The sequence below is a fragment of the Pieris rapae genome, chromosome 18 (genome assembly GCF_905147795.1).
Source record: "Pieris rapae chromosome 18, ilPieRapa1.1, whole genome shotgun sequence".
Lineage (NCBI taxonomy): Eukaryota > Metazoa > Arthropoda > Insecta > Lepidoptera > Pieridae > Pieris > Pieris rapae.
In genome coordinates this window covers 8,961,358-8,975,799 of record NC_059526.1, presented here as the reverse complement: position 1 = coordinate 8,975,799, position 14,442 = coordinate 8,961,358, and the positions used below count along the sequence as shown (strand labels likewise).

General features: G+C 34.1%; 1 protein-coding gene across 1 annotated transcript in view; it reads right to left on the bottom strand.

Moving 5' to 3' along the window:
* LOC111001356 (myosin heavy chain, striated muscle) overlaps window positions 1-14,442 on the bottom strand; it is a 45,677-nt gene that overhangs the window by 2,741 nt on the left and 28,494 nt on the right. The window contains exons 16-20 of the mRNA XM_022271235.2: window positions 9,060-9,177; window positions 8,537-8,728; window positions 2,049-2,157; window positions 1,765-1,865; window positions 117-278 (exon numbers count right to left, since the gene is read on the bottom strand). Coding sequence (XP_022126927.2) covers window positions 117-278; window positions 1,765-1,865; window positions 2,049-2,157; window positions 8,537-8,728; window positions 9,060-9,177 — 682 coding nt within the window. The remainder of the gene's footprint in view (window positions 1-116; window positions 279-1,764; window positions 1,866-2,048; window positions 2,158-8,536; window positions 8,729-9,059; window positions 9,178-14,442) is intronic.

Sequence of the window (14,442 nt, the reverse complement as noted above, 5' to 3'; positions counted from 1 at the left end):
TAGAGTAATAAGTAACTCCGGTCAAAATTATTCAATGCGTTTAAATTATAATTTCGTTCCTAAGACATCTAATGTGCGATTGGTAATTTATATATGAATGCTTATAAAGAACTTACCGTCATACTCAATTCAGCTGAAATAGCAGCAGCGCAGGCAGGATACTCAGCCAACGCACAAAGAGTTGGTAACAATGCGCGACTGCGAGTCCGCGATACCAGCCAATTGGCCGGTAAGGTGCACAGTGTTTTTACGACGCTCCATCCTTCGCAGATTGCCTCCTGTTTATATAAGAAATATTTATACAAAATACGTGCAACAATAGATTTATGGTTCTCGATATCAAGTCACATCTAAACTCAGTACTCAGTAGTCAGCTCTAGATCAATTTACTTTCGAACTATAATAATTAATTTGTTTTAATTTAATTTCAAACAATATTTTAACAGGCCATTAAATAAAAGATATTCGGAACATTTTTAACGTAATTCTTGTTTCGTGAATGTGAAACCCAAAAAACGTTTAAATGTCAATTAAAATGCATTTAAGTAGAAATATACATTAAATAATAATATTAAGTAAAATGTTAAAAGGAACCATTTTAATTATCAACTTAATGATAGCTATAAAAATGCTTTTATAAACGACATTGTTTTAATATAAAATATATTTTAGTACGAGTACCTATTAATCGTAAAGAAATTTAGCATTATGAGAACATGAAAATTTAAAGAAAGTTTAGCAAACACCAACACCTGTGTTGGAAAACTAATACAGTCTACCCCAAGATGTTATCTAATCAAAAACATTGTACATTACACTCCCGACATGAAATTTTAAACGTTATCATAAACAAGGCCCATCTGGTTGGGGAAACAAGTTGATTATTAAGGCGAAAGAAAGCTAATAAATTATTCATAGTAATGGTCAACGTAATGGAGTAACAGCGCAGGGCCTAATGCGCTTCCTTGAGTGACGCTGGCACCTGTGACCGTGGGAAAGTAGTCTGCAATGCGGGCCAATTTGCTTTAGGTTATTTATTGCTAATTATTTCAGGGGAAAAGGCTTTTTGAGTTCAAAATTTACAAAACAAAATTTAAATTTCCGGTCTCTGCTTAATTGAAGGCATTTTTTACTAATTTTAACATTAATGCAGTAAAAGTTTGAGAAATATTTTTATAAACACTGTATTACACAATATTACAAATTTTTCAGACATCCAATTTTTACTTTCAAGAAAATTATAATATTTTTGATTACGTAGTTTTATTATAATTTTGCTGCATAAAGTTTTTAAGTTATACCAATGCGTGTATAAAAATTTTTCAATTAATTTGAAATTCAACATTAGGCTAACAACTGTACCTTTGAAATAATTACAATCATATCGGACTGTAACACATATCAATAATTCATGTACTTTATCAAAACATGTAACACCCTCAGTTAATTCAAGTGTAACGCAAAGATGCGGGCCTAACTGACCGCCTTGCACAGGTGCATTTACCATTCATTATTATTCACATTGTGTACTAGAAATAGGAAAATGGTTCCTACAAACTAATTACGTTTCGTCAGGAATATGCCCCAAATCCTCTGGGGTAGGTACATATTCGTGGAAGTTATATTTAATATACCCAGAGCCTGTGCTATGACGCGATATCAATTATCCCATTTGCGTACTAAAATGAAAACAATCTAGAGTGTTGAGTGAAAACAGGTAACTTAGTTTAATAATTTAAGATGCATTTGCAATAGAATACAAACCTGAAGTTGAGGATTGTTGACAACCACAAATCCAATGAGAACAATCAGGTCAAGAACCATGGTCTCTGAAAGGCTCTGCTCCAGTTTTTCGCTGCTTAATCCTGAATAACAATTATAAATAATCAAGCTAAATTTAATAAGCTCGTTCATTGCAAATGTCGAAATCGAGTTCTTAGAGGTCATTCGATCCTGGAGAAATAACATAATGGAAGGATGTTTCTATGAAAAATCTTTTTTATACTCGTATCAAAAACCCGCATTGGATGACACAACTTGGTACTTACGTAATGTTGTCTTTCTTGGAGCCTCTTTGTCGTTAGGTGCATGTTGGGAGAGAAGTCTCGCCACTGCCGCCCGGAACTCTATCGGCCAACCACCTTGACCGAAGGCTTCCTAAAAGAGAAATCATCTTGCTTAGCACAGCAAAAAGCAATTCCCACATATGAGCTCAGTTAGAATGTTGCGTTTATATATGTTCTATAATTGTTAGTTCCGTTTCATTACTGTATATGTGTATATAGCTTATATTTTTCATTGGAACCTTACTTTGTAACGGAAACACACAAACCTATTAGATGATGGGAATCAAAGGCAACCCCTCAAGAAAGCGAAACTAAGTTAAGACACGCAAACTAGTTACAGTAAGTATTGGAGACCGCTTGGGACGAATAACTTATTTGACCTTACCCAAGAACAAAAACTTAATACACAATAATATGTGTGTGTGAATAATGACTGAGGTACACATTAATATGTTAATAGGTTTTTAAGGTAACTTCAGGTTTCAACACTTTCTAATAAACAAGTATATTTGTATACTTTCACAGTTTAGGTATTATAAAACTAACAATCAAGTTATTTATTGTATATGTATTAAAAGCCACGTCAGCAAGACAACACTTAAGAAAATAAACACATGATCATCGTTACAAAAGAGCTATCATAAACCCAAAAACAACTGGATACTTGTACCAATTAAAATATGCTTAATATGCCTTGTTACTGAATTTTTGAGCAATAGATGGATATTAAATCAAAAATCACGTTTTTTATTGGACTATGTCAGTGTGTTTCCTTGTGAAACCTTTAATAGCAGGATTTTCAACATAACTAAAGCCTCATTTGTAACTAAGTACCCGGACCGAGTCTCCCCACAAATCTGTCCGGATTCCGCGCACGTACCACCACTTCCGACCTCTCATCACACGGGATCACGCGATACTGTTATCAACAAGATTTGTACTGATTTTGTTGAGGAAGAATTTACCCTGCATCAGAAATAGAAATCTAGTTCATACTATTTATTATAAGTGTAATGTTCTTTGTTATGTTTATAAAATTATTATTTATTAGCATTAAAATATATTATTAAAATGAAAATAAATAAATCTACTTCAGCCAGCAAATTTCATTTGTGAATGCAATAGGCGAGTAGGTGATGAGCCTCCTGTGCCTGACATACGCCAATGACTTTTTTCACAATGTTTCCATCACCGTTCGAGCAAATGTTAAATATGCATATTCTGCATTCTAGCCGGGGATCCAACCTAGGACATTGCTCTAATTCTCACAAAAAATATTCATAGAACACCAACATACCAGATTTTTTCGCCCCCAAGATAAACTGCGAAAATCTAGAGTGAGATGGAACCCAGTCTCATTCGAGTACCTCCTTTCGAGCAATTATTACAATGTAGTGTAACATCGAAAGACAGTTCAGACATAAAGACAGAAGAAAGACATAAGTCAGGCACATAAATTTGATCTTTATTTCTTAGTCACAATGAAACACGCAAAAATCTGTCAACAATCGCATTGAGTGGTTACGGAACTCTATACAGGGAAAAATGTGTGTTAGTTATGATTTATAGATTCCTAGCTGCCCTCGCGAACTTCGTTTCTCCTTAATGCCTAGTCTGCCGTTTTAGTACACACCAACATGGAACATTTTGCTACGCTAGAGGGTAGATGAAAATTAAGAGTTGTATGATTTTTGGTATGTTATATCATAAAAAATAAAACATTTTTTTGGGCGGACACCTTAGGGGTTTTGATAGATAGATAGTAGCCGATTCTCAGACCTACTGAATATGCATAATACATTTCATAGGAATCGGTAGAGCCGTTTCCCGTTTTCCGTATAGAGATATTTTTAATATATAATTGACAGACAGCATTGTCAACTGATTGGAGCTATTCATTATTACAGACTTATAATAATTATTTTAAATTTTTCCGACGTTTCGCGTGCTTTACAGCGTGCGTGGTTTTTGACAGTTAATATATCATACATACTTTAAAAACACACACGACCAAACAGTAATGAGAATGTTGATAGCTAGACTCATAAAATAATACACGCTAAGTATATCAAGTTTCGATTATTTGTGAGCAGCTGGGTACTCGGTGACCACTGCGCAAACGCATCAATCACCCGCCAATTCCCCCAAAAAACAGTACATCTGCGGTGGTTAATAAACTTATAATCGTGTTTATTATCTATTAAGGGCTCACGTAGCTGGAATCCCCACGGGGAATTGGCATTACTCATGCTGTGGGTACTGGTAAATTTTTTAATTTTTATTTTTTTCATGTAACAAGAGGCAAACGGACAGGAAGCTCATCTAATACTATATGGTATCGCTCATGGACATTGCCAGAAGGCTTGCAAGTGCGCTGCCGGCCTTTTAGGAATTGGAACGCTGAAGACCCTAAGTATTATTGGTTCGGAAATACTTCAGTGGGCAGCTGTGGAATGGTCAGTTGTGGAAAGACGGACGTCCAGGTGTTACGGATTGGTTTTTGTCTTGAATTCAATGATTAAACTCGGCAATATCGGTAATTTATTGGCGTTATGTACTGAAACTTGAAGCATCTAAAACGGGATTAAAAATTGAATTATAAACACATGAAGAACGCGAAACAGTTGAACTGCGACTGCGCAGTTTTAATTAAACTTCTACGCAATCAATATTTTAATATCAGATAAAAGCCTCATTTATTAACAGCATATTTCTTCCACAAATAATTTCCATAGAGTCTTTATAACGCAAAAGTGGATTTAGCCCACATTGGAGCGATGTCCCGCGGGCCCACAATTATTCATGGTGTATTCAGACATCAAAGTTTAGACTCGCAGTCCCCCGGGAGGCGTCCAAGTGTGCTCTTGTTTGAGTTTTATTATTTCCATTAGGACTCTTTGTTTGTGCAATCTTGACTGTTTTGTTATGGGCGGGATGCTTTATGGCCGGCTGGTGGAGTTATAATCGAATATTTATCTTTTAGTTGGCTTTCTCAGGAGAACACATAGCGCGTGTTAAAGAACTTATTATGTTACGTCCTGTTAGTTGGAAGTAATCTTTATAAAACCTTATTGCTGAAATTACAGACTAAAGAATTTTGATAGCAAAGATGCCGAATACTTCTCTGATGATCATAACAAATGTGCAATAACGTCAATAAATTACACACAAAGGAACTAATATTGATAAATGACAGCACACTCCAAATACCCTTTCCCATAATTATCGATATGATATCAAATCGAACGAAAATTAACCGAAAATTATTAAGGTCGCGTGTCGCCATTGTATATATGACCCCAAAGCGGCGCGGTGTAATGTCACTGTGACATCCCGTGACAGCTCGGTGACATCTGTCACAATCACGCGGGAAACGACTTCGACATGTGCGTATGCGGTCGAAAAAAGTTCGTACCGTGGAGGATACATGGGCTCGTGCTGCCAAACTGAAACTTTATTTAATGGTCGCGTGTGCCCAAGAGAGTAGTACTTCACACTAAATGGGGTAGGAAAGAATTTAAATGATAAATTATTTTAAAAAAAAGCAATTTTGATTTTTAAAAAAGTCATCCAAATCATACGAATACTCGAGTTAATGTAGACATATAAAATTTTTATGAAACTTAGAAAATATAAAGAATGCATATCTGAAATATTGTATAAGTGAAGGGTTATCTAATGTGTACGCTAAGTCAATTAGGATGTACGAAGGCAGGAGATCTCCGCAAACAGAATCTTACAGAATCAATGTATCTCGACGTGCAAACAATTTTCAGTCATAAGGTCGGACTGCATATCGATATTTGGATTTTTATAAGAACGAAAAGAGTAATTTTTTAACTTTGGAAAGACAAAGGGATGTTTCAACGGACAGTTTGCATGAATTTTACCTAATTTTTATCATATAAATATATATACACGGATTAGTCTAGGGAAATCTTTGTATTATCCAATACAAAAGATTTCCTCAGATTTTATGCTTCTTCACCTTTATTTGTGTATAACATAAATTTTCATTAAGTCCATGCCATTATGTTAACATTAGTACAATCTCCGACGGAGTAAAGACCTCCTCCAAATTCTTCCACTTGTCTCTCATCCTCACATTTTCCAATCCTTAACCATATAATGGTTATTAATTTATTTGAAAATATCGATAAATTTATACCATCACTATCGCGAGGGCGGATAATAAATTGGCTCGTTGTCTGGCAGCGATTTTAAATTGACCTCGTAGTTTGCTTCAGCTCTTTGCTTTTCCGATTACTTCACCTTTAATAAGAAAATGCTCTGAAGTTTTCATTCCCAACTGTTTAGAGTTCCTTTTAATGAATTCATATTCAATTTAAGATATTATTACGATAATCTCAAAAAGGTTTCAGTACATTTTGATAAAGGACATTTCATAATCCTATGAACTTCGATGTGACCAATGAATGACAATGTTCATGATGGAAGACTCATATTTTATGAGTCTTCCATCATGAACATTGAACGTGAAATTGTCACCAAGTACTACCTCATCTTTCCATGAAGTTTAAGAAATGACTACGGAATGAATTTATTTTTATAGATCCTGTGGCAAGTGGGCAGGAGGCTCATTGTTAAGTGATACCGCCGCCCATAGACTATTAGAAAGGGCTCACGAGTGCATTAGCGGCCTTTTGCAATTGCTACCTCGTTCCTTGAAGAATCCTAAGTCGAATTGGTTCAGAAATACTTTAGTAGGTACATATAGTGGTATTGCCTTGGCATAAACTGTCTCAAATAATGCTTAGTTATGGAAGAAAGACATCGAGGCGATCCGGGAACCGAATTTCCCACTAGTCATATTAATGTGTAATTCCCAAACCAAGTACATACCAACATAAGTCGTTATGAGGCCTTTTTTCAATTTGGCGGTGCTACCACCTTTTACTCAGACCAGGGAACCTCATCACCAGACTAAATTTCAAAATAGCTAGAAAGAGTAAGAAATATACACACTTATAAGTTAGTAGTTATACATTCCTAGCATGCCAGAAGCAATGCGTGTGGCGCCATACTGCGGTGTGCATTACATACGGGACAATAGTTTGCGAAGACTCAGCATACATTAGTCCGACTCTCGAGCGGAAACACTATTTGCCGAGACTCAAATGTATTCAGGATTTTTACAAGTATTTTACTTGAGTTTCTTATAGTACCGATTTAATATTGATAAACCAGATAAAATACCTTGTTAATTAATAGTATTGGATGCAGGTTATACTAAATATCTTTATAAAAAATATGATTTAAAGGCAGATTATGCCGCGCTCATTTCAGAATTTCTGAAAGAACACTACGGTTGATGATGTCAGAAGAACACTCTGGTCTTAGCAGAACAAGTCAAGAGACTCAGCCATATTGAAACAAGAACTGGCAACGCGTATCCAAGCACTAGGATAAATTTAAAAACGCTACAATGTCGTATCTTCAAGTGCTTTCCCCTTAGACTGTCAATAGCCGACATTTGCCGAGCGCTGTTTGCAGAGTACACACAGTGATACTCCCGTTAATTAGGAGCCTGTGCAAATACATTGCGCATGGAATACGTCGCTACTGTGGGGAGTAATGACCAAACAAAAAATGCTTGATTGCATACAATTTACGTGCTTTTTTTGTTAGTAGGTAAATACTTTTGACGCTGATTTGTTAAGCTTCGAATATGATTAGCAGTAATAATGAAGGTATACAGTGGTACCTTGATATACGAGTGTTTTGGGATAACAAGAATCGCGAATTACACACTACACAAACAGTTTCTCCAAGTTCAGACCAGACCTCAGTCTGATTGTTTGTTTGTCTCGATTTCGAAGCATTTTTGATAACTTGTATTCGCGTTTTTTTCTTTTTATACATTTATTAAAAAATATTACATTTCTTTTACAACCATGAATTCAAAAATATTCTTCAAATACAACTTCGGTGGTATTTTGGATGGTGGAACGAATTAATGATATTTACATTAATTTCAATGGCCACAATTACTTAGAGATCGATAAATTTGATATACGAGCAAAGTTACGGAACGAATTAAACTCGTAATATGTCGAGATATCACTGTATATTGCAGTATCAACACCGTATCAAAACCTGACCGTGGTAAAACCGTGACGGTAATAATACATGGTATGGAAAATTATTAGAGTATGCTGAAAATTAAAATATCATTTATTCTAGTAACCTAAAGCAATCTTATGAAACTCAGTAAAATTAGTAGTTCGTCTAATTTTACTTACAGCTCTCAAATCAAGCACGTAGAAGAATTACTGGCAACTCTTTGTCACAATTTTAAATCGTCAAGGTTTTTATTATCATGCTCTTTCTGCTATTGGACTGTTAGGTCACCAATCCATGGTGTACCATGAAAGGAGTTACACCAATAGATCGTAGAATACCGTTGGAGCGTAGAATGTTGTAAACATACTAAATAACATAATACTTACTTGAACTATTGAATGGTCCATTTCGGCCAATGCCCGTAACAGATGAGCAGTTCGAGCTGCTCGAACGAAGCCTCCACATTGCTCTAAGGACGCGCCCTTCGCGAATAAAACGCAGAATTCGGCTCTGGAGCCACATATGCCCGTGCCGAGAGCAGTTTTCAGGGCTTGTCTGGCAGTAGCTCGATCGTTGCCCTAAACGTACAAATAAGAATAAGCCTTCAAACACAAAGATTGTAGAGAAGTAGATCGAATATTATTCATTCGTATTAATATTTGACATGTTTATTTTTATCATTACGGAAAATGATTGTTTTTTGTTTTAAAATAGTCAAACATTCAAAAATAGAATGCAATATTTTTTTATAAAATAATGTTCGAAATTTAAAAATCATGTGCCAGTGACAGAACTTTTACCACAGCCCAAAATCTTGGAGTATAGTAAAATATAAAAATTGCTGCATTTAAAGAACTATCTAACCAAACTAAATCAAGTTAAATAAGTGTTTAACTTAGATGTACTCACAGTATCGACAGAGCAAGGATGGGACAAGTCAGCGCAAACGGTCAGCAAGGTTTGAATACTCTCGCGAGCCTCTACTGACATATCAGCTCGGTCGAGGCACCCACTGAGACATAGGTATCTGTAACAGTAAGGCACATAAAACAAATTGCAATTAACAGTCTACATGTACCTGTAAAACCTTTAATATACTACCTTGTTAACTGGTAAATCAATGTATTTTTTTGACCTGATAATGTCTTATAAATAGTTATTAAGACGTAGTCAGGTACAATAATCAAGTAATTTTCAACTAACTACTACTTTGTATTATACAATATAATATAAATTTATCGATAATAAATCAATTCATAAAAGTATGCGATGCAAAAATTTTTTAAGCCGTAATCACTTAAAATTTTCATTCATTTTAGGTAAATATGATATGCCTCTATGAAAATTGGATTTATAATCTCATTAAAAAAACGCAAAGTGGCGGAAAAGCAAGCAACGATTTACAACAACAGCCAGTGTTGTGTTTGTATCGTACCAACAAGCTGCGTGTTTGCTTTTCATTCGGATTTGCCCGGGAAGGGGTGCCCGGATAGTTTATCTTTGATGATTTTGTCTTTGTTTATAATTGAATCTTTTAATTATAACATCTTACGAATATTAATTTGCTGCGAAAGACATTGCTTCATAACATTACATTTCATACCCAAACAGAATTATATACGCAAGTAGGAGATATTTAAAAAATATTGTCTTTAATAAATTTATAATTTTACATATAAATACTTCACGTATCACGGTACAAATTATGCCTAAAACTATCTTTAAACCTAAAACACTAACTAAATTATAATAATTGCTGCTTTTCAAATGCATAACCATAGTACAAAAACAAATCATCAATTTTGCAAGACAAATTTATAATTACGCTGAAAAATAAAATCAAATTCAATTATTTTTTTCAATAATCCAAGAGATCACCACGGTGTACACAAAATAAATTAAAAAAATTAAAAACTGCATCTTGGTGTTCCCTTGACGCGATCCAATTATAACTTGGACAAATATTTGAACTCCGTTCGATGTACTTGTTGTACACGATAACTTGATGATACTTGTCAAACGGATTGAAGAAAATTATACCGCTTCTATACAGGAGGTAATTTTTGCTCACATCAAGTTAAAGCACCTTTTTCACCATCGGTATATTTGGCTTCTAATATAATCAGGAAATACCAAGCTGAGAAAAATGGTAGAAAATAAAGACAAAAGATGTCCAGATCGAGAATTCTGATAAGAGCTATCTCTGAATATCCATACTTGCGCCCCTAACATTTTGGAATCATTTCTTTTGTTTTGTCACAGTTCTGATCACATTCAATCATATACATATTTTATTTTTATTAAGTACAAAACTCATGCCAAGCGGTGGTAAGATATAATGTAAATAGAAAATGGCAAAATATTCGACAGTTTAGCTGACATATTAAGCCCTAGGATACGTTATTTATAGCATTACTAACGCTAATTAAAAATATCTCTTTCGACAATAATTTATTCATTTTAGAGTAGCAAGTAGATTTCTCATTCGTGTTCAAAACAGTTCGCAGCAAAACGATCATTATTCTTCCGACCGACACTGCTGACGTACACATCTCCAACCCAGAATATTTAAGATAAGCACTATCTTAACCCGTCACTCAACGCGGAGGTCCAATATAAAACTTATTAAACCCAACGCATTAAGGTCTAATTTATAAAGATTTAGGGAATTCCGCCATATCTGGCAACATTATGCTCGACTGGCCAATCGGGGCGCGGTATTTTATCTTCGGTATTCCAATGGCGCCAACGAGGCATTTTGTTTTTTTAAACGTCGAATGTTTAGGATTGTTTAGCTCGTTTTTCATTCGATAAAGACTTGAAGATTGCTTTATGTTCAGTGTGAAGTGGAAATTTAAAGGCTTCGATTGAAATGGATATATTATTCTTATTTCAATGTCCTGTAGTTATGTTTTCAAAATGCCGTATTTATTCTAATGGCTTATTAATATTTTTTTTCTCCTATGCACTAATATCACGAAAATAATAATTGCTTCCTCTTATAACATTGCAACTAATAAAAATCAAATAAAAGCGCAGGCGCCAATGATTAATGTAACACGTCACCCAATCGGAGCACGTTCTAAATTCAACCTCGCTAATGGAAGTCGAAACAACGTACGCGCATTGATCTGTTAGTGTTGCAACTGTTGAAAAATGTTACAAGTATAGGTAAAAGCATTAAGAAAACTGGTTAGTGATAAATTATTTATAAACTCAATATTTTTGACTAAGCATAATCCAGTCCGACCCGGTGTCGCCAATTCTTCATATAACATCACTTATTTATTGTTTATATATTTATTCCTTAATTATAAACCTTTCCACCCGGCAAGACTCTCCCTCTAGAACGCACGTAAATATTTGCGTCTTATAAATCTATTATTGGTAGAATCGTTATTCTTAAAAGCCACTGAAATTGATTAATTGATATTTGTACAAACACAATATTATGTAATGTAATATATTATTGGAAAATATTCCACTGTAGGCAAACATAAAAGTCCAATACGGCAACACTCTACAAAACATATAGTTCATTTAAAATGTTTTCGTTCTTATTTTCGATGAGATAAACGGACAGGTTTGGTCTGTGATATATTAGCTCATAATACAAGATTCTATATAAGTATATACTTTTTATGATTTGACAATAAGGTGTCCTTTGGCACAGGCGACTCAGAAGCAGGAGTCAATCACATTACCTACGTCACGTTACGATGATTTTAAGTAAATTTATCTCATTAGTGTTATGCCGGCTACGTCTGGGATTCAAATTAAATTAAATGCTTGTGTTAATTTTTGTTATAGTCTAGATTCTCAATATTGCCTACAGACGAAACAACTTTCTCACTTGACCGCGAAACGGAAAGAAATGTGTTTTTCACCAATGGACAAAAATACAAAAATAGGCAATAGTTTCAAAGAAATAATTTCATATAGAATCATTCCTGAGGAAAGGAATTTCAAATATGCCTACGGCCAATTAGTTCCAGATATCTAAATAATGTAATACACATTATGATTATAAAACATTAGATGATAGCACTAAAGTGTTTTAAGTTATTTATTTATCATGGAAAGTATAACGACGAACTTTGTTGGGACGTAGATTAAAGTAAATTGAAGCCTTAATATAAAAGAAAAGTGGTTTTGTAGTGTTTTAACTGTAGTTCTAATAAAGTGAAGTAAAATTAACGTTTTTCCAATATTATAAGTTTGACGCATTTCGCATTTTGAATTTAAAACTGACACAATACTGATTGTCTATCATATATTTGACAATAATAAGTCAATCTGTATAAATAATGTATAACCGTATAAACACAACGTGTATATTCCCATTTTGACTAAACGATGTTTAGATACTTTCTCTTAGAAGAAAGTTATTTAAAAACCCATATTGTTTTAGTTCTAGTTTTAGTACAGAAATTGGATTAAATAGACATTGGACAATATAGAAAAGGTTATAAAAAATCTTATCCACCTCAGGCGAACAGTGTGGGCCACGGGGCTTTGTCCCGCGTGCTATTGCGGCTAAAGAACTGCCCAGACGGTGGATCAATTATTTGTTAACTGAGCTACTTTTGCAGAAGCCAGGTGAAATCTCGAACTGCCATTAGGGTAACCCGGGATGGTCTGAATTGTTTGCATCGGGCACAGATCGCCAGCCAACCCACTCAAAAATATCAATACTTCCTGAGACGTTATCCGGTCGTGGTGGAAAACAAGTCAAACACAGTTAAGTTAAATTAATTAAGCCTCTCTAGCAAAGACGAGACTAGACATTGCCCTATTGTTTAGCTTCTCGGCCAGGAATCTTCCCAATCACGTGGAAAGTCTAATAAAAAAACCTAAATAAACTTTAACAGATGCACAAATCGTTAATTTAAACCATAAATGATTATACAATGACAACATAATTCGAGGCGTGACTGCGAGATGAATTTATTTCGTTTTAATACATGCAAATGTAATCCAAACAACTTTATTTCGACCCTTTGCATGTGACCCCTTCCGCGACATGTGTAAAAATGAAAATTAAATTATTGCATATTTAAATAGTTCTCGGTGATTATAGACTTATGGTAACTTGTGCAAATCATTGTATACGTTGTATATAGGTTCAAAGAAGCAAAAGCCAACCTATTTATTTTGCTCTGCAGTCCCACAAATTGTCGGATATAAATTTTTACCCAAGGAAGTATTCAGATTGATTGAAATGACATATAACAAATTAAAATAGACATGAATATATCCATTATCGCTTAGTCCATGGGAGGCGGTATCACTTAACATCAGGTGAGCCTCCTGCCCGTTTGCCCCTGGTTCTATTAAAAAAAAAGTCGCTTTTAACTAAAGCCATAAATTATAAACTATAAAATATTTATTTTAAAGTTTAGTAACGTCGTTGTCGCCTATAATGAGTGAATCGTTGCACAAATTCTATTATTTAATAATTTCTACAAATTATTTCAATTAATAATTATATCAATATAACCATTCGGACTGAATTGGATTTTGTTATAGCAAAACTCTTTTAGCTCTACCAAACAATAGCCCACTTTTCTTTGACATAGACAAATGTGACAGATACAAAATGATATCCATAGGAGATACGTTACAATTCATATTAACTATCATTTATTGTATTATAATTAATATCTTCTTTCATAATCAATAATAATATTAAGATTTAATATTTATGTAAATATTAATATTTTTAACTAGCATATCCCTTTGTATTATATTGAAATATAGTATATATATTGAAACTGACGTAAAGTTACAACTATTGCCATGAAATTAAAAAATATATTTTATATTCTGTACTTTTCCTGGCAATCCTTAAATCCTAAGCCTTGCATTAGAGTCAGATCACGGAATGCTAAGTCTTTGTATAGCAATATTTACATATGAAGGGAGGTAATCCTGGTAAGTAATTCTTTTTGAGCAACTAATGCGTTGATAAATGAAATTAAATCGCACAAACAAGTGCCATTCGGCCCGGGGCTCCCTTTTGAGGCAAGTAGTGGCGACTAGGGCTGGGTCATGTTGAAGTTATCGGAAATCGACGGTGCCTGACTGAAGAGTAATACGAAGAAATTAAACTAATATTGTTAAGATTGTCTGTTTAAATTTAATTTTCAATATGTATTATTACAGACTGAAGTTAGAAATGTTAAATAGCCTAGTTTTATTATTTTATATTGTTATATTTTTGAGTTTTTAGTCATTCTACTAGATTTATTTTACATTCGTTATTAAGGTTTATAATATTCAGGATTTTATT